Source organism: Thamnophis elegans, chromosome 13 (assembly GCF_009769535.1).
Source record: "Thamnophis elegans isolate rThaEle1 chromosome 13, rThaEle1.pri, whole genome shotgun sequence".
In the NCBI taxonomy this organism is placed as follows: domain Eukaryota; kingdom Metazoa; phylum Chordata; class Lepidosauria; order Squamata; family Colubridae; genus Thamnophis; species Thamnophis elegans.
Genome location: NC_045553.1, coordinates 48,987,156 through 49,007,484, shown reverse-complemented (window position 1 = coordinate 49,007,484; position 20,329 = coordinate 48,987,156). Strand labels below are relative to the sequence as shown.

Genomic DNA, 20,329 nt, shown 5'->3' with positions numbered 1-20,329 from the left:
GGGTGGGGGGAAGCTTTATGGCTTGAGACTTTCAAACCTGTAAAAAAAGGTATGTGTGGGGTTGCGATAAGGGGGAGCGCGCAGCTGTCAAAGCTCTCTTTCCTTTAGGTTTATGTACAGCAATAAAGAAACGATTCAAGCGAAAAGAGAAGAGGTCGGGAAACTGAGAGACCAGATGACCCTCCTGCGGCAGCAGTTGGAAAAGTAGGCAGCCTTTCTCAAACTCTCGTGCCTTTTCCCTTGCAGGAGACCTGAGCTGAAGCTCAACCAGCTGGCGCCTCTTTCCCACTTTCTTGCCATGAAAGAAAGCCCCGTTCAGCTGGTCTGCTTGTCCTTGGAGGGGGGGGACGGTGGTGGTGAAGCTTTTTAGAAGCCTCTACCTACCCCCGGTGTAGTTTCATTTCAGGTGTTCTGGGGAGCGCCAACCTGCCAGCTCCTCCTCAATTCTCCTTCTGTGAGGCAGTCCTGGAGGGAGGGTCTTCTGTCCCCTATAACCTTTGAAGAATCTGTTGGAAGAGGCCCAGGAGCAGGAGAGGAAAATGGGACTCGTACTCCCCAAATATCAGTAGTCGGTTGTGATTTAATATTGGCCCCGTGTTCAAGGGGTAAAAGAAAATAAACTTTTCATCACTGATGTGATAGTTTTGAGCCCTGGTGGCGCAGTGATTAGAATGCAATATTGCCAGGAATTCAAACCTCGCCAGGCTCAAGGTTGACTCAGCCTTGCGTCCTTCCGAGGTGGGTAAAATGAGGACCCGGATTGTTGGGGGGAAAGACGCTGACACCTGTAAACTGCTTAGAGAGGGCTGCAAAGCCACTGTGAAGCGGTAGATAAGTCTAAGTGCTTATTGCTATTTGATCCCCTTGAAAGCGAAGGCCTTGCTCAGTTGAGTTAGAGAAGACGGATGTTCCGAAGTGGGGCTGATGATGGTTTCCTCCTAATTAGGTACCTGAGATACGGCTCTGGCTCCGACCGCTTCCCCTTGCCGGATATGCTGCAGTCCGTTCTTGAGTTTGCACGGACCAAGATGTCTTCCGCAGCGACCACGAGTACAGCAGAGACTACGGCAGCAAAAGATCCCTCGGAAACCCCTGCCAGGCCAAGCAGGTAAGACCTGGGCCAAACTTTCCATTACGTCCGTCTCCGGATCAAAACAATCAGATGATAAACCTGGTTATTTTGACCCCTAGAAAGGACGCTGGTTTAGAAGGAAAGGTATTGGACCTGGGTACTTGAGAGACCACCTGCTGCCAATTACCTCCCAAAGACCCATTAGATCCCACAGATTAGCCCCCCTCCAGATTCCATCTACAGGCCAATGCCGATTGGCGACCACCCGGAGGAGGGCCTTCTCTGTGGCTGCTCCGGCCCTCTGGAACGAACTCCCCGCGGAGATTCGGACCCTCACCTCCCTTCAGGCTTTCCGTAAAGCCCTTAAAACCTGGCTGTTCCGGCAGGCCTGGGGTTGACGAGTTCCCTTCCCCGCTCGAATTGTGTGACTGTTGATTGTTTTTAAACTTTTCTCTGTATTTTGTTTGTTGTGTTACCTTGTGTGTACTACCCCCCGCCCCCCTGGGTTTGTTAGCCGCCCTGAGTCCCTCGGGGAATAGGGCGGCATATAAATGCAATAAACCTAACCTAACCTAACCTAGAAACTCTAAAAGGAAAAATGCGTGTTGGTCAGCTGCCCTCCTCGTTTCCGTCTCCTTGCCACCTCTGGCTTTTGAGGCGCGCTAGCAGCACCGGCCCAAAGCCTCCCTGTTCCCATGAGCCGATTGAGCACATCTTTCCCTCCACCCAGGGGCCCAGAGGAGACGTCGGAAGAGCCCGTTCCCCCGGGAGCCCCCGTCTCTGAAGACGAGATGAGCCTGGTCATTTCCTGCCTGCAGAAGTGGAGGGAAGAGGTTGAGCAGGACATTGAAGGTCTGTGCCCGGTGGCGTCACGTTTCACTCAAGAGCTGCTCCTGAGAGTTTCCCCTTTTGCCCGCGGGCTGATTTCCGTTCCGTCCCTTCCCTGAACTGGAGACAGTGGCGAGGTGCGATATTCCGTGTCCCTGTCACAGTGTTAACGTCCCTTCTCTCTGTGCGTGGGACGGGATCAGGAAGCCACGACTGATCTCTCTCTCTCTCGAAGCCTTTTGCAGTTTTCATGGTTGGGTCGAGGGCTGAAGTGTCCTTGGTGAAGGAAAGACTTTATCTGGCCCAAGAGGACACCAGTTACCTCCATAGATCCGTCCATCACTTCAGGGCCAGCCTTCCCCTGGATATGAGCATTGCCCCAGGCTTTCTCCAGGGAGGAGAAGGGGTCCTTGGCCTCCTTTTCCACAAAATGCCTTTCCACATGCGACTTGAGGACATCTGACCCCTCACAAGTCTCCCATGTGGGCTGATTGCTCAAGTTGCGTCTTTAGAGATTGCTAAAGCAAACGTTTCCTCTTCTTTAAGAAAACTTGAGCGTTTAGTGCAGTGTTTCTCAACCTTGGCCACTTGAAGATGTCCGGGACTTCAACTCCCAGAATTCCCCAGCCAGCGAATGCTGGCTGGGGAATTCTGGGAGTTGAAGTCCCGGACATCTTCAAGTGGCCAAGGTTGAGAAACACTGATTTAGTGTTTTGCTTTGATTCACAGGCTTGAAGGCTTCCATGCAGATGCTTTCTGAGTCCATGGATTACGTCTATGCTGACCCTCAACTCTGCCAGGTAGGGCGCCTGCCTTTCTTCCTGGTTACGTGAGTGCTTCTGACCTCGGATTGGCCCCAGTTCCCCCAAAATAAAACCTTGTTGTCATCTTTTACCTAATTAATTCTTTCCATTTTTCTTTCCGTTGTTCCTCCCTGTAAAATTAGCCTGGAGGTGTCAAATTAAATTTCTAGGATTTAATCTGGGAATCCCTGGGAATTCAAACACTACATTCTCCTACAAACAATGATTTTACCTTGTTTTTGAAAATGATTCCATGCCAATCATAGCTAAAAGCACAGGCACTTGAATCTGCCTGCTGTATTTTTTTTTTTTGCCACGCATTGAAACGCAAGGTGGAACCTCTGAGTACCGGTTTGGTTCCCCGCCGTCTCTCCAAGGAGGCCGCAGAGGCTGAGCATTTTGATGGGAGAGCTGGGACATCCTTGTTTTTGCCTGGAGAGCTCCTGCCTCTCCTCTCTAGGACAGAGGTCTCCGACCTGACAACTTTTAAGACTTGGGGAACTCCACCGCCAAGAATTCCTCCTCAGTCAGGCTGAAGAATTCTGGGAATTGAAGTCCAGAAGCCTTACAGTTGCTGAGTTTGGAGACCCCTGGTTTAGTAGACAACAAACAGGAGCTTGGGCGTGGTCTGGATTCGTACTGCCTTGAGCTCTTCCGTCCCCAACAGGGTCACACCTCAAGGCCTTGCTAGTTGCAAGAGTCCTGCCTGGCCAATGGCTTCCATCGAGTGTCAGTCCGTTGGGCGTGTCGCGGATGGCTGTCTCTGGACCCGACTGGCCTGGTCACAATGGTCTCTGCAGCCCCAGTCACCAACCTAGAAAGCCTCGTTGTTGCCCCAGGAAAGGAATCTCTGCTGAGCCTTGATTACATGAATGGGTCGTTCTTACAGGCGCAACAGCTGAGAATTTGCCTCACCGAATCTCCCCGCGGTCGTGTTACTTCCCCTCTCTTAAAATAAACCCCGGAGCCGATGGTGTCCGCGTTGGTGTTTTCCAGGTCCCTTATCACTTGCATGCTGTCTTGGTCCACGAAGGCCAGGCCAATGCCGGGCACTACTGGGCCTACATCTACCACCTGCCCCGAAGGGCCTGGCTCAAGTACAACGACATCGCCGTGACGGAGTCCTCCTGGGAGGAACTGGAGCGGGACTCCTTTGGCGGCTTGAAAAACGCCAGCGCCTATTGCCTCATTTACGTCAGTAAGAAACTACCACACTTCGCAGCAGGTGAGGATCCGAACTCGGTCCTTGGCGAGGCCTCTTCCCACTTCCCGGGGGCCTCTGGATGAGCTGGGCTTCCTCAGAAGAGCTGCCTTGTCCTCTGGTTGGGCCCTGGACACTTCCTATGCGCCTCCGACCTTCGTGGGGATTTGAAATGAGTGGCGGTTCAGGAGAATCTCTCTCTCTCTCCCTCCTGCTTTGATGTATTTGGGGTGGGGGGAGTTTAGTTCCAAGGGGAAGAAATGTGGGCATCGGTGAACAGTCCAGGTCAGTTGGAGGCGCCAAGGGCAAAGGAAAACACTGCCAAGAAAACTGGGTGACTCTGTCTGTGCCTGTGACGATGAACCTATGGCACGCGTCCCGCAGGTGGCACACAGAGCCCTCTCTCTGGGCACACGCACCGTGGCCAGCTGGTCTTCGTGGGCACTGAAGCGCTGGGAAATGGCCTGAAAAACAGCCAAAACCAGCCAAAACCAAAATAGCCTGGAAAATGCCCTGAAAACTGCCTGAGAATGGCCCCAAAAATGTCCCCAAAACAGGCATGTCCCCTATTTTCCTTTACCCCTTGAACACGGGGCCAATATTAAATCACAACCGACTACTGATATTTGGGGAGTACGAGTCCCATTTTCCTCTCCTGCTCCTGGGCCTCTTCCAACAGATTCTTCAAAGGTTATAGGGGACATGCCTGTTTTGGGGACATTTTGGGGGCCATTCTCAGGCAGTTTTCAGGGCATTTTCCAGGCTATGTTGGTTTTGGCTGTTTTTCAGGCCATTTCCCAGCGCTTCCGTGCCCACGAAGACCAGCTGGCCACCGTGCGTGTGCCCAGAGAGTCAACCTTGAGCGGGTCAGGATTGAACTCCTGGCAATATTGCATTCTAATCACTGCACCACCACGGCTCAAAAACTGCCTGAAAATGGCCCCAAGAATGTCCAAAAATGTCCCAAAAACAGGCATGCACACACTGGCCAGCTGTTCTTCGGGTTTCCGGCACTCCGGAGCGCACACATGCACATGCGTTCCTGTTTGGGCACTCAGTGCCAAAAAGGTTGGCCATCACTTGGTCTATGCAATTGCCAGGAGTCAAGACTGACACGAAGGCAGAAATTATTGGGTCTCAAAGGCAGGAAAGAGGTGGGAGCCTTTGCACTCTTCACCCTTCTGGTCCTGCACAAGGCAGATCCATTCTCCGCCACTGGTCTCTGATGCGGGAGACGATATGTACCCCTCCTGACCGCCAAGAGCAACTTGTGGCCACCGCCTCCTCCTAGGAGCAAAAGGGGAGACCAAGAAGCCTTGCTTTTGTTGCCCAAGAGGTGTTGGGAGGTGGGCCCACAAGGACCCTCTCTCTTATCTTTCTTGGGCAGATTATGACGAAGGACAAGCGGAGAGAGAGGTCGAAGTGCTGCCTCTGGAACTCCAGCGCTACATCGAAGAAGACAACTGGCGGGTGGAGCAGGAGATGGCGGAGCTGCAAGAGCAGTCCTGCAAAATGGCCCAGATGGAGCAGTCCCCGGAACCTCTGGACTCCCAGAACCCATCATCTGACTCCAGTCAAGGTGAGAACAGGAGCCCCTCGGCCTTCGCCTTCCGCTCCCAGCGAACAGGGAGTTGGAATTGCGGGCCAGGAAAGGATGGGCAGGCCGAAACAAGAGAGTAAGCGCTGTAAGGGGTTCTGTAGTCCACGAAGGTTGTGGCCCAGGTTCCAGAAGGAGAAGCCCCTTAGGGAAAAGGTCCCCATCGACTGCAGATTTGGGGGGGGGGGTCCTGCCAACTTCAACAGCTCCCCGTAATATCTTTGGGAAAGCATAAACCAGGGGTCCCAAACATGGCAACTTTAAGACTTGTGGACCTCAACTTCCAGAATTCTCCAGCCAGCTCTGCTGGCTGGAGAATTCTGGGAGTTGAGGTCCACAAGTCTTAAAGTTGTCAACTTTGAAGACCTCTGATCTAAGTGGAGAGATTGCAGAGGAAGGGATTACAAGAGAGTAAATTATGCTGGCTGGGGAATTCTGGGAGTTGAAGTCCACATTTCTTAAAGTTGTCAACTTTGAAGACCTCTGATCTAAGTGGAGAGATTGCAGAGGAAGGGATTACAAGAGAGTAAATTATGCTGGCTGGGGAATTCTGGGAGTTGAAGTCCACATGTCTTAAAGTTGTCAACTTTGAAGACCTCTGATCTAAGTGGAGAGATTGCAGAGGAAGAGATCACAAGAGAGCAAGTTATGCTGGCTGGGGAATTCTGGGAGTTGAGGTCCACAAGTCTTAAAGTTGTCAACTTTGAAGACCTCTGATCTAAGTGGAGAGATTGCAGAGGAAGGGATTACAAGAGAGTAAATTATGCTGGCTGGGGAATTCTGGGAGTTGAAGTCCACATGTCTTAAAGTTGTCAACTTTGAAGACCTCTGATCTAAGTGGAGAGATTGCAGAGGAAGAGATCACAAGAGAGCAAGTTATGCTGGCTGGGGAATTCTGGGAGTTGAAGTCCACATGTCTTAAAGTTGTCAACTTTGAAGACCTCTGATCTAAGTGGAGAGATTGCAGAGGAAGGGATTACAAGAGAGTAAATTATGCTGGCTGGGGAATTCTGGGAGTTGAAGTCCACAAGTCTTAAAGTTGCCAACTTTGAAGACCTCTGGCGTAAACCATGGAAAATGCCTTTTTTTGCCCTTTCTCCTTCTAGAACACTCCTTCCCCTGTGAGTGTGGGCCACATTCGCTCTCCTCCGAGCACGCCGTGATGGCCAAGGAGCAGACAGCCCAAGCTATCGCCAAGGCGGCTGAGGTCTATGAGAAAGATGGCATCCCGGCTGCTCTTGACCAGGTGAGGGTCATCGTCAGCGGTCCTCTTCCCACCTGTCCTGCTGAGCCTCTTGCCCTCCTTGGGCCTCTTGTGCTGCTCCTCTGGCCTTCCTCTCACTCCCGTCTCCTCCTCCTCTTCCTCTTCTTCCTCCCTCTCCTCTCCCCCCCCCAACCCTTGATGCTGCCACAGCCGAAGGAGGCAGATGCAGAGAAGGCCCCCTCAGAGGAAGTCAGCCCCATGCCGCAGGCAGAAGAGCCCCAGGAAGCGGAGCGGAGGGAGCCTTCTGCCCCGCTCACCTCTCAAGTCTCGGAAGTGGAGATTCCCAGCGTGGGGAAGATCCTAGTTAGATCGGATGCGGATGGCTATAACGAGGAGGTACCACCGATTGTTCTGACGTAGTCTTCCGGATGCAGTAAAAAGCACATGCTTAGTCCCAAAAACTTTTATTTTTATTTCAACAGCTGTGAATTAATGTTTGTTCACAGCCTGTAATAAGTCCCAAAATAGTTTGTAAAGAGTCCTACAGTAGTCTGCCAAAGTCCTTCGGGATAAGGCTGATAAGTACCCACTTTAATCAGCCGGATTCCCTTCAGGGCTGACCGTGCGGCTGTGCTGCATGGAAAGGCTCCTTGTTTATCGCTCTTGGTTCTCATGATGGTCCTTGGTGCTCTCTGAACTGGGTTGTCATCTTGCAGACATTTCGTGACCCAACTCGGTAACGTCGTCAGTAGTGGAAGCCCAATTCCCCCACTGCCTTGCAGCACTGACAGTGTTACCAAGTTGGGTCACGAGATGTCTTCAAGATGACAACCAAGCTCAAGGGAGGATCCCCACATTTGAACCCTATCAAATCCTCTTCTGTCAGTCGCCTCCCAAGGATCTGGATACAATATCCTCCCTCAGCTGAACTCGAATCTTTTGCCTGTGGGATGACAGAGAGCTTGTTTCAATCCAGCCTTTCCCCCCTCCTCCCTCTCTCTCTTCTCTGTCTCTCTCTCCCCTCCCTCCCTTTCCTCTTCCTCCTTCTCTGTGGCAGGTGATGCTTAGCCCCGCCATGCAAGGGGTGATCCTGGCCATTGCCAAAGCGCGTCAGACCTTCGATCGCGATGGGTCTGAAGCAGGGCTTGTCAAGGTACTACTTTGCACCTAAGCGCACGTGTCTCGTTTCCTCCATCCACGAGGGATGAGGCCTCTTCTCCGGCTCTCCTCCTTCCCCTTTTTCTCTCTTGGAATGGGGTGGAAGGCAGGAGCAGGCGGTGCCCAGCTGGAGGCCGGATTCTGCACTTTGGCCCCACCCGGCCGGCCCTTTAGGGACAGATCTTTAGTCCAATAACTTTGATCCCAAACAGAAGAGGGGGACTTTCCTCCAGAGGGGATTACTTGCGCTGCCTGCTAATAGCAATAGCACCTAGACTTATCTACCGCTTCACGGTGGTTTTACAGCCCTCTCCAAGTGGTTTACACAGTCAGCCTCTTTCCCCCAACAATCTGGGTCCTCATTTTACCCACCTCGGAAGGATGGAAGGCTGAGTCTACCTTGAGTCAACCTGGTGAGATTTGAATAGCAATAGCAGTTAGACTTATATACCGCTTCATAGGGCTTTCAGCCCTCTCTAAGCGTTTACAGAGTCAGCATATCACCCCCAACAATCCGATAGATAGATAGATAGATAGATAGATAGATAGATAGATAGATAGATAGACAGACAGACAGACAGACAGACAGACAGACAGACAGACAGAGATAGATAGATAGATAGATAGATAGATAGATAGATAGATAGATGATAGATAGATAGATAGATAGATTAGATGATAGATAGATAGCAATAGCAATAGCAACAGCAACAGCAGTTAGACTTATATACCACTTCATAGGGCTTTCAGCCCTCTCTAAGCGTTTACAGAGTCAGCATATCACCCCCAACAATCCGATAGATAGATAGATAGACAGACAGACAGACAGACAGACAGAGATATAGAGATAGATAGACAGACAGACAGACAGAGATATAGAGATAGGTAGGTAGGTAGGTAGGTAGGTAGGTAGATAGCAATAGCAGTTAGACTTATATACCGCTTCATAGGGCTTTCAGCCCTCTCTAAGCGGTTTACAGAGTCAGCATATCTCCCCCCACAGTCTGGGTCCTCATTTTACCCACCTCGGAAGGATGGAAGGCTGAGTCAACCTTGAATGTAGTGTATCTGTTTGGTATATGAGCCCATTTCATATTTATTAAAAATTCTAACTAGGAAAAGTTCAACTTCCCAGCTGAAATTCCAGAAAGTGGGAGCTATCCACCTCCTTTGTGGAAATCCTTTCCACAGCTAGGGGGAAAAAAAATGCTTTCAAGATTAATTCCATGTATTGTTTATTCCTTACGTACACCGTCAGGGGTCCCTTAGCACCTGAAGTGACGGTTGTGTTTTAGCATTGTAGGGATTTTAGACACTTAGACTCTATGCTGTACAAGCCGCCTTCTCTGATCAACACGGAAGAGCAGTAAGACAGGAAAACACCCCAAAATAAACAGTGAGCTGAAATTATGGCTATTATGGACAATCTTAAGTAGTAATCACTTTATGACTGGATCGGATGAATAGTTAGGACGTTTGTTCATTCTACTATCTTAGAGATTCCTTTGCTATCTCTGGCACCTCCAGCAGCTTCCTCTAGAGCAGTGTTTCTCAACCTTGGCAACTTGAAGATGTCCGGACTTCAATTCCCAGAATTCCCCAGCCAGCGAATTGAAGTCCGGACATCTTCAAGTTGCCAAGGTTAAGAAACACTGAGCTAGAAGGATAAACGCTTCAACCCCCGACTTCCCCAGGCATTCCGTGAAGAATATTCCAGACTATACTCCTTGTCGAGGGAGACCCCGACACCCCAGAATGACCCCCGCCTGCAACACGTCTTGGTGTACCTGCTGCAGAACGAGGCCCCCAAGCAGGTGGTGGAAAGGACCCTCCTGGAGCAGTTTGCGGACAGGAACCTCAGCTACGACGAAAGGTGGGTTCAAAGCAGGCGGCGAGGAGGCCATCTGCAGCTCCTGGTGTGGGTGGGGGGGCTCCTTGATGTCCTCCGAGGTTAGTGGCTGGCTTGCAGATGCTTCATATGGGGAGGGAGGGGTGGGTTGCTGTCGGCATTACACCAATTTGGTGCGTGCAAAAAATCCACGCCCGTGTATGGCTAAAATATCAGCATATCTCAAGGACCACTCAAATGAGAGATATAAACTGGAGTGGAGAAGATGGATGGACTATACTCAAAATAAATATGGGACTAAGAAATTCCAGATAGTTTATGACTGAAAAAGCGAGGAATGATATAATCTGTTTAGAGTTAGCCTAACAACAGAGGAGTTAAAGCTCAAATAAAAGATGATACTAACTTGTTAAAAGTTTATTTTAGAACATATTTGTTAAAAGATTTATACCCTGTATTTGTTCTGGGAAGTCGGTTGGGGTGAGGTTGGGGGGGGGGTGAGGTTCAGGTGGGGAGGGGAGGGTGGGTGAGGGGTGGTAAATATTTGTAAAAGCCTTTTATTAAAATTTTCAATAAAGAAAAGAAAAAAAATCCACGTGTGGGCGCGTTTGCAAATAAAAAGGTTTGTGCATGCGCAAAAAACCCCAAAAATGAAAAATAAATTTTTGCAATGTGCAGAACCGAAAAACAAGATGCCACCACCGTAGGAGAACCAGTTCGGGGGCGTGGCAGGCCTGGGTCACCGCCAGTTCCAGTGACCCAGGCCGCCAAGTTACTACCTATTCAGCCGAACCGGTCGGAACCCACCTCTACATTAGGGTTAGGATATAGGCTATACTTCTACTACTGCTGCTACTACTACGCAAGAGGGACCTAAAGGAACCATCTTCGGGTTCCAGGTCCTGCGTGAGTTGCTGGGAAACCACCGACCTTCCCTTTTGATGGAAGCAAATCAAACGGAAGAGGTTTGTCTAGATGCCACCTCACCTGGACTCACAGTCTTCCTTCTCTCCGTTGGGGGAAACAGGTCAATTAGCATCATGAAGGTGGCCCGAGAAAAGCTGAAAGGAATCGGCCCAGATGAGGTGGACATGGAAGAGTACAAGGTAAGAAGTCCTGACTTTCGACACACACATGGACACACAACTTTTGTGAAAAGCTGCCTGGCTCCTGATTCTCTCGTCACAGCCGGCTCTGTTGAAATGAGACTTTGGGGTGCTCATTACGCCATCTCCATTGGCTTATACCTTGAGCCACAGTCCACCTCCAAGTCGAATCACCGGCCTCTTCTCCTGCCTGGCATGACTGGGGGACACTGGAGGTCACCGGTGGCTTCAAGCAAGCCACGGCGGGGCAGAAGCACCAAGAAGGGAGATTTGGGGGTGGCGGGGAGTCAAACATAACAACGACCAAACTTTGCATTTTCTATTTCTGGGCAGAAATGGCACGAAGACTACAGCTTGTTCCGCAAGGTGTCCGTTTATCTCTTGACGGGGTTGGAGCTCTATCAGAAAAACCAGTAAGTTCATCCGCGGGGATTTTAGGAAGGGATTGCTAAAGGCTTCAGGCCGGATGAGTTGAGGTTTCGACAGACAGAGTATTGTGAATAGAGTAGAATAAAGTAGAGCGGAGTGGAATGGAATAGAATGGGAATGGAAATAGAAATAGAAATAATAGAAATAGAAATAATAGAAATAGAAATAATAGAAATAGAAATAGAATTCTTTATTGGCCAAGCGTGGTTGGACACACGAGGAATTTGCCTTTGCTGCAGATGCTCTCAGTCTGCATAAAAAGACAAGATACATTCACCAAGAATCATCAGGTACAACACTTAATGATAGTCAGAGGGTACCAATAAACAATCAAGAATCAATAAATATCAGTATAAATTGTAAGGATACAAGCAACAGTCCTGCAGTCCTAAGTGGGGGGAGATGGATGAGAGGAACGATGAGAAGACTAATAGTAACAGCAATGCAGCCTTAGTGAATGGTTTGACAGGGGTGAGGGAATTATTTCTTTAGCAGAGGGATAGCATTCAGGGAAAAACTCTCCTTGTGCCTAGTTGTCTTGGTGTGCAGTGCTCTGTAGTGTTGTTTTGAGGATGGGAGTTGAAACAATTTATGTCCAGGATGCGAGGGGGTCTATTTTCCCAGCCCTCTTTTTGACTCCTGCAGTGTTTCAGGCCCTCCATGGAAGTCGTGTCTTCCGACCTGTCTTGAGTTGTCTACGAAGGGGCAATATTGGCCTTGGGCCCCTCGGCCTCTGTTTGGTGCACTTGGCCGAATCATCATACAATTTTGTACAATCCGAGGAGAAACTACTTAATTTTAATAAGCCATAATAAAGTTTTGCTTTGCCCAGAGAGCTAAATCTGTGCGACTCAAAGCACCCTGAGCCTCCTCGGGAGAGAACGGAGGCAGGTGGTGCCGATTCCTCCTGCACTTGCGAAGGGCTCCCTGAAGCTGCCGCAGTTATTTATGTATGTTTCCGCTGCTCCTAACCGGATCCAGGCAGTGATATATTTCCGGCGATTTGAAGTCCAGGAGGAGAATTCTGAAATGTCTTTTCAGTAAACTCCCCTCGATATCCAGCCCTTTGCCACTAGAACCGTGATGGGGAAGCACGGGTGGCAGGCGGAGCCTCTCTCTGGGCATGCCCAGCTCTCCTCGCCCAGCTCAGCTCCACCGCGTATGCGCCTCCCGCCAGCCAGCTGGTTTTCAGGGCTTTGCTGAGTATGTGGGAGATGCGTGTGCATGCACGGGGGGGTCGGGGCCTTCTAGGCCCAAAATGGGGCACGGGGGGAGGTCATGCGTGCATTGCGTTATGGGCGCCCTGTTGCGCGCGCACACACAGCCTTTCGGCACGCGAGGACAGAAGAGTCAGCCATCACTGCTCTAGAATTAAACCAAGCAAGAAGGGCGGCCTGAAGGTGGAGCCGTTGTGTGTTTGTATCCGTCCATCGCAATGGCTGGATGGCGTCACACGCACCCACACGCCCTTTTTCTCACCCTCCGAAAGATACTGCGAGGCCCTGACCTACCTGGTCTACGCCTACGAGACCAACACCGTCCTGCAGGCCAAAGGCGCCAGCCGGGGAGCGGACGCCGCCCTGATCGCCCTCTACAGGAGGAAGTGCCTCTTGGTGGGTATTTGGGGGACCCTTCCCCTCCCCTTCTCTCCCCTCCCCCAGGCTTCACACCGTTCCCCTCCCTGCCATTCGGGCCGAGGTTGGGAAGGGGACGTGGCTGAAGGCTCCTTCCTGGACTTAGAACAGTCCATTTAGTGACGACACTGAAAAGAGCGACTTACCACCACTTTTCCACACGTATGACCGTTGCAGCATCCCCCAGGGCCGTGTGATTTGCAGTCGGATACTTGACAACTGACTCAGATTTATGACCGTTGCCGTGTGCCGGGGTCACATGACTCCGTTTTGCGACCTTCTGACAAGCAAAGTCAGTCAGTGGGGAAACGGGGGGCCATTTAACAACCCTCTTACTAACTTAACACCTGTGGCGATTCACTTAACAACCGTGGGAAGGAAGGTCGTAAAATGGGGCCAAACTCACTCAACAAATGCCTCACTTAGCAACATAAATTGTGGTATAAAGTGCCTGCAAGTGGTTATCCTCCCAACGTGCCCCTCTCGATTCAGAAGCTGTTTAAAATTTAAAAGCACAGAGCAAGATAATCCCCGCTTAACTTTGCGGTAATTCTTCTGGCTAGTCCCCCCCCCCCTGTTTTTTAGCGCTCCCCAACAGATTCTGCAGGTAACGGGTTCCCTTGATAGCTGGACTTCATCTCCCAGCATTCCCCAGGCCTCTCCAAGTGGCCAGGTGTGACCAACGCTGCAGTAACTGGAGTAAGTCTTTCCTGGCCTTCCGAGGCCCGGCTGGCTGGGGAATGCGGGGAGTTGAAGTCCAGCCGTCTTCAAGCGCCTGGCCTTGATAGGAAAGGAGCAGCTGGGCCAAAGAGCCAGGCTGGGTGGCTGTAAAACATCCCGTCTGAATGCCGGGAGGGGCCTCTCTGGGAGCCTCGCCAACCGACTCCCGGCGGTGCTTTCCCCGCAGAGGCTGAACGACGCTGCGGCCGCCCTCTTCGAAAGCGGCGACGGGAAGGAAGTGGACGAAGGGGTGAGCGTCTTGAACGAGCTGATCATCCCCTGCATGCACCTGATCATGAGCAACCATGTCTCCAGGGACGACCTGGACGCCATCGAGGTGATGAGGAGCCGCTGGTGCGCCTACCTGGGAAAGGACGTGGGTGGTAAGTCAGGTGCCCTGGGCACCACCCCCAACTTCCTTCTGCCTGCCCTGCTCAGGCGTCTCTTGGGTGGCACTTGTAGGAAAACGCCTGCATGATCCCCAAGCGCCACTCCAGCCTCCTGGTCCCTCCGGTCATTCCTCTCTATTGCAATGGGGGTTATTTTTAGTGTATATGTGTGTGTGTATGTGTGTGTATAGATAGAGATATATAGATATACAGATATACATACATACATATTTATTAAACTTATCAAAATGCAAGTAAAAATAATGATAATAGGACAGTGATGGGGAAACATTCTTGCCCTGGGTGCCAAAAGCATGCCCACCCCCATAATTTAATGCTCACCCCCACACCATGCCCCCTGTGCATCTGCGCATGACAACCCCCACCCACCCCCAGGGCTGCCCTACACATGCATACTTTCTTGGAGCCTGGGGAGAGCAGAGGCCCTCTGGAGAACGGAAATGGCCCGTTTTCCAACTTCTGGTGGGCCCAGGGGGTCTCTTTTTCGCCCTCCCCTGGCTACAGAGGCTTTCTCGGAGCCTGGGGAGGGTGAAAAACGGCCCAACCGGGGGACAGACTTCCGGTTTGCGTGTGGGGTGGTTTTTCGCCCCCCCGGAGGCTTCAGGAGGGTGAAAAACGCCCCCAAATCAAGGCCGCAAAGCAGCTGGCCAGGGCGCGCATGCACGCAGGAGCTGACAGGGCAACGCTTTGTGGGCCCTCAGAAATGGCTCCCCGTCACAGTAATAAGACAATGAGGAAGGAGGGGAGGCAGCGATGCGTGAATAGGAAACCACAGAAAGAAAAGCATTAACCTCCCGTGTCCTTTTCAGCGCAGTAGAATAAAGATAAGGAGGCTCTGCTTTTTAGTTTTGCACACTTGGAATGCACAAACTTACAGGCAAATCAGGGTTTCATTCCCCCCCCTTCAAGGGCAACATCTGGAAGGGGTTTCCAATAAAGCGGGACGCGTTTTCTTTGATGAAAGCAGCTCGCTTGGTCCTCTCTGGGAGCTCTCTCAAGCCTGCACAGCTGATGGGAGGTTGGAGGACCCGGAGGTGGGTCCCGTGTCCTTGACCCCCCCCCCCCTGGGCAGATCCAAATCTCGGACCTGCGGCTTTAAGAGGAGAAGCTTGTGAAGCGCAGAGCAAGTTTCAACGCCTTCCTCCGTGGAGGGAGGGGGGCATGCCTGAGCTTGCTTCTTGGAGAGGCGTTGCAGCAGCGGGCGTTCTCCCTGGCCTGCAGTAGTTAAGGCGCACCTTCGCGCATCCAGGATACGGCTGGTTAGTCCAACAATACGACGACCATTGGAACCCAGGAAGCGTGAAGGAAACCAAGATTGTGGGAGAATAAAAACAGTCCCCTCACAAGCTCCCCAGGGGATCTCCGAGGTTGCTGGCAGGGAGGGAGGCCGGGGGGGGGGGGTCCCAGAGGACAGGCTGAAAAGACCCTCCTTCCAAGTCCCTCTAGGCCAGGGGTGCCCAAAGGTGAAGCTCTTTGCCAGAGGGGCCTGCAACATACCCCCCCTCTCCTGCCAGGAGCAGAGAGCCCTCCTCCCATCTTACGTGGAGAAGCTATGCAGAAGCTGCCTCGAAGGGGCCAAGGGTGCCGGTGGTCCATAACTTTCTCTCTCCTCCTCCTCCTCCTCCTGCAGAGAAGTTGCAGATGAAGCTGGGGGAGTTCCTGCCCCGCCTGCTGGATTGCTCCCCGGAAGGCGTCGTTCTCAAGGAGCCCCCCAAGATCCGCCCCAACTCGCCCTACGACCTCTGCAGCCGATTCGCAGCGGTGATGGAGTCCATCCACCGGGCCTCCACCGTGGCCGTGAAATAAAAGAGTGGCCAGCCCTCTCGGCTCAAGCCCTGCCAGGCCCCCTCAACCACCCCCACCTCCCCAGGAGTGGGATCCGGTTGCCAGAGGACTCTGGGGAAGGATCCCGGAGGGAGGGAGGGAGGGAGGGAGGGAGGGGGACTGCACTGGAGGACTCCAACCTTCCGCCTGAACAGCTGTGCATGTCTAGGAAAGAGGGGGCCGGGGTGGGGGGGCCTTGGCCATGTCCTAGTTGCATGCAGGGTTATGGATTTTGGAACCCCCACTTGCTAATTATTGACTTGACTTCCGGCAAGGAGATTTGTGGGGAGCCTTTTTAGGAAGAATCTGCCATTTTACACTAAGCCTTGTATAGAGACAGTCCCATTTTGCCACGTCGGCGCTTTCTCTGGCCAGAGGTTCCAGGGGTTTCTTGAGAGGATTGTGGGCGGACCCTGTGGACTTTTTAAAGGCACCTGCCCCACATGTTGACCTCCCAGGATGTTAATGCGGCACCGCTGGGCTCCATGAATGCTGCCATTAATTGTGAGGAGGACTGCATGGACAATACTGGCCAGGGGCCCTTGACCCTTGCTGACCTTCAAGTACCGCAAATTTGGGCATAAGTCAAGTCATCCCCAGGGGGTCAAATAACACACAGGGAAGCTCTGGGCGAAGGAACCTTAATTGTAAACAAGGTTTCCTCGCAGTGAGAGAATTCGCGCGTCCGCAGTCCCTCTGCCCTCTTCGGTAGCCGTTCTTATGGGTGAGCCACTTGGCATGCAGCTGTTGCCCCGGCTGCTGTTTTAAGCACTGGCATTTGTGCCAGGGGAGGAGGAAGAGGAGGACAGAACTGCAGAACCCGCAGAAGGCCGAGATTGGAAGCCGCTTCCTTGAACCTTCCTCCAAATAATTTCTTGAACGTCAATCACCGAAGTTTAATTACCAGGGTAGAATTGGCAAAGGATGCACTGAAGTCAGGACGAAACCGAGCTGAATAAAGTCACACTTTTAATGATTATATTTTTTTTCCCTCAAGATCTTTTAAAGCAATCTGTTTTTATTAGAAGGCTAACAAATTGAGATGGGAAATACAAATCTGACGAGATTTCTGGTTTCAAAGTGCAATAAATATTACCCTATTTAAAGATATTTGCGGTTTTGTTTCTATCCCTGAAAACTACAGACAACTTCTGCTAATTTTCAGCGGTCATTCTGAAGCCTCCAGGCATGTCCCCCGTGGCAGTTAACTTCACACACACAACCCAACAACCCCTTAATTTCCTTAGATTCGGAGAATAAATAAATTGCTCCATCACCTCTGGCTGTGATCCACAAAGAGGCTGGCGTCCTGCCAGCGCATGCCTCCGATTGCAGAAGGTCGACCCTAGAACTGTTTTGAAGTTGCAAACTCTTCCTACGTGACCTTTCTATCAAAAATGGTGGCACAACAATCCAGCTGTTGTGTCCCCGGTTGATGAGAGAGGTTGCCTTAAGGAGCGCTAAGACTATTCGAAAGGAGAGTTGGCTGAAGAAAACAGGGCTGGCTCCTGAATCCATCCATGGAAGCTCACCCAGTGCCTTGGCTTGTGGATTGCTTTCTTCTGCCCCGCTTGAAACTGTTATCCGAGTATCCCCAAGTCTCTGCCCAGGATGGCTGATCTGCCTCTGATGCCAAGTAAAAGAGTTCCAATTTCTATAAGTGCTTAATGGCTTTTTAAAGCCTAACAATGCTTGTTGAATGGAGCTTTATTCTGCAGACATCCGATCCTCCACCGACATTCCTTCCGTCATTAAACCGGGGTGGTTTTTACGTCATTCTTCTCCAAAAGATTAAAGGTGGGGGCAGGGAGGAGAGGAAGCCTTGTCTTCTGCCTAAGAGTAGATACAGGACCCCCCAACGACCCTCCTCTGCCAGCACATTACTCAAGAATACATTTCTAAGTGGCGCTTAGGGAGAACACAACACACAGCCGGGAAACGGGTGACCCCCTTGTCAGCGTGATTTCCCAAGCTGTCCTTGGCAGAGATCTCAACCACAACTGCCCCCAACCATCGTCCCATTCCAGACGAGGTCCAGGTGCTCAGATGACAAGGTCTGCGTTTTTGGGGGCGGAGTGCAGCTGCTGGATGGCGAGCGTGGCTACCTCCGCTTTGTGGCATATTGCTGGCCTCTTAGACGCCTTCGGGGTCTTTAGGAAACTGGCAGCGCCGATGACAAGGCAGCCCCCCAGGAGGAGGAAAAACGCAGCGAACCATCCCAGGAAAAGGGCGTCCCCAAATTCCCACCTCGGGACGACGTCCGGGACGTTTTGATCCCAGAAGTCTTGCACCGTGTTGTAGGCCACCCAGGAGATGGGAACAAGAGTGGTCACTCCGGAGACGCAGAAGAGGATGCCGCCTGTAATCCCAAAATGTCTCTTCTGCCTGGGGTCGCTTGTCTTCAGGCAGTCGGATCCCAAAAGAGCCAAGGTGAATGCCAGGAAGCCCAGCCCGTTGGAAGTCACCATCAGCACCCTGGAAATCTTGATCTCCAAAGGCAGGGCCAGGAGGGAAGCGTAGTTCTCGCACTGCAGAACCGCCTGGCTGATGCAGGTCTGCCACAGTCCCATATTCCAGATCTCCAGGTCGTTTAATTCCAAGTTGAGGCTCTTCCAGAGAGGCACGTAAGTCGTCACGCACGACAAGACCCAACCGAAGAGGGAGACGACCAGCCCACTCAGCTGGACGCTGGTGCCCTGGTGCCAGTTCATACCTGGACTGTGGGGTGACCTCCTCTTAAGGTGACCTTTCAGCCTTCCGTCCAGAGCTTGGATGAAAACCTCCCTGCAGCATTTTATGCTGTCAGGAACCTGCTACACAATTGGCTGCAAGGACAGAATAGATCTGATGTGGTGCCAATTCTTCCCTTTCTTAAGAACGGTATAGGTGGAGAAACTGATTCTGATAGCATTAATTCTTGGGTGTGGCCAGGAGTCTTTTTTCATACCTGGTTGGCCTTATTTCTTTCTTTAAAAAACAAAACCTCTGCTTCCTGGTATTTAAAAAAAAAAAAAAAACACCTTCCAAGTCCAGAAAGCAGAAATCTCACTGTTTGCTGAAGTGCAGAAACCCACTTTGCAATCCCCTTCTAACACAAGGCGCATTGCATTCATCAAGTCACACAGAGACAGCCATCCACGGGTGATACCAAAGGACTGAACTCCTGCATCTCACTTCCTGGATGGTGTAACAGATAATGAGTTTCATTGGTTTACGAACTATGTCCTCGGTTCCTAAACGTTAATAAACATGCACATCCAAAGCTGGTTGATAAAAGGGAGGCAAGCTGTTTGTGTTGCAAAAACAAAGCGGATTTCACACAAGCTGAAGTGTGTCGTCTTCCCCGTGCTTCCCCGTGTCGCCTTCCGTAAGCCGATACACAAACAAGGATAACAAGGATTTTAACCTTGTTATTGCAAGATTACTGTCTCTTTTCTGCTCATCTTTCTTCTGTAAGATGCTGTTGCTAATGGTTTCCCCCTTCCAGGAGTTTGATTGACTGGAAGGAATTATTGGTACTTGCTCTGCCTGTTCAGGCCTAACATCAATTATAAATAAGTAAAAAAAAGAAAGCCTCACCTTTCAGGTTTCTTTAAAAAAAATTCCAATGAGCTTTTCTGGAAAAACCAACTCTTCTTTCAGGCCCAAAATAAAACCTGCACCATCCACAGCTGATCTCCCTTGAAAGATGATTCGGGGAGAGATTCCATGCTTTTCAGCACCGTAAAACATCTGAGAAGCTCTTTCTTCCAGTTATTAAAAACTGTGACATTGGGATTGTTGACGGTGGCGCCAAGCAGTTACCTTGGCTGTATCGTTGGAAGGAAGAGTTTGCACCTGTAGGATTTCTGGCTGCTTTGCGTTGAGGAAAACGGCTCTCCTGCCCAATGTATAATGGAAGCTGAGTGCTTATTTGAGCTTTTGAGCAAGGAGCTAGTCCCTGTTTTTCTCTCTCTCTCTCTGGGTGTGCCTGTCACAGTCTTTCCATATTCAGCACAGGTAATTATGCTTCTAACAATTAGGATACATTCAGCAGGAGAACAAGACATACCTTCATTATCTGCTTCCTCTTAACCAAACCAGTTTACACCTCGTTGTTAATCTTTGGAAGTTGTCAAGACTAAATCCCACATTTTTTTTTCCCACCAAAAAAAATGTAGAAGAAATTGTTTCTCAAACGGGAAGAAAGTTTTCAGATCAAGGGAACAGCAATAGGAACAAAGGGTGTACAAATACTCCTCAACATACAAGAGTTCATTTAGTGACTGTTCAAAGTTACAACAGCACTGAAAAATTGACTTACGACCGTTTTCCACACTTATGACCGTTGCAGCGTCCCCATGGTTCTGCGATCAAAATTCAGAGGCTTGGCAACTGATTCATATTTATGACGGGTCATGCGATCAACCTTTTGTGAAATTCTGAGAAGCAAAGTCAGTAGGGAAGCCAGATTCACTTAATGACCATATCGCTAACTTAACACGTGCTGTGATT

General features: G+C 50.9%; 2 protein-coding genes across 4 annotated transcripts in view; one reads left to right on the top strand and one right to left on the bottom strand.

Moving 5' to 3' along the window:
• USP28 (ubiquitin specific peptidase 28) overlaps positions 1-16,945 on the top strand; it is a 31,422-nt gene extending 14,477 nt beyond the window's left edge. Inside the window, exons 12-26 of one of the 3 annotated variants that reach the window (XM_032229100.1) lie at positions 109-204; positions 947-1,108; positions 1,803-1,924; positions 2,630-2,700; positions 3,700-3,928; positions 5,292-5,483; positions 6,608-6,747; positions 6,916-7,101; positions 7,763-7,858; positions 9,558-9,736; positions 10,740-10,818; positions 11,152-11,231; positions 12,737-12,860; positions 13,789-13,984; positions 15,642-16,945. In XM_032229100.1, the coding sequence (XP_032084991.1) occupies positions 109-204; positions 947-1,108; positions 1,803-1,924; positions 2,630-2,700; positions 3,700-3,928; positions 5,292-5,483; positions 6,608-6,747; positions 6,916-7,101; positions 7,763-7,858; positions 9,558-9,736; positions 10,740-10,818; positions 11,152-11,231; positions 12,737-12,860; positions 13,789-13,984; positions 15,642-15,817 (2,128 nt within the window). In that variant the 3' untranslated portion in view covers positions 15,818-16,945. The remainder of the gene's footprint in view (positions 1-108; positions 205-946; positions 1,109-1,802; positions 1,925-2,629; positions 2,701-3,699; positions 3,929-5,291; positions 5,484-6,607; positions 6,748-6,915; positions 7,102-7,762; positions 7,859-9,557; positions 9,737-10,739; positions 10,819-11,151; positions 11,232-12,736; positions 12,861-13,788; positions 13,985-15,641) is intronic. The other 2 variants (XM_032229102.1, XM_032229103.1) reach the window with 2 other exon arrangements.
• CLDN25 (claudin 25) lies at positions 16,104-20,113 on the bottom strand. The gene has a single exon (XM_032229104.1). It carries the CDS (start codon positions 18,544-18,546, stop codon positions 17,878-17,880), a length of 669 nt encoding a protein of 222 aa, XP_032084995.1. The 5' UTR covers positions 18,547-20,113; the 3' UTR covers positions 16,104-17,877.
• Between the last annotated feature and the right edge of the window lie 216 nt (positions 20,114-20,329).

Bases quoted from the DNA above. Each gene is read 5' to 3' on its own strand.
- CLDN25 (XM_032229104.1), bottom strand. From the start codon at position 18,546: ATGAACTGGCACCAGGGCACCAGCGTCCAGCTGAGTGGGCTGGTCGTC.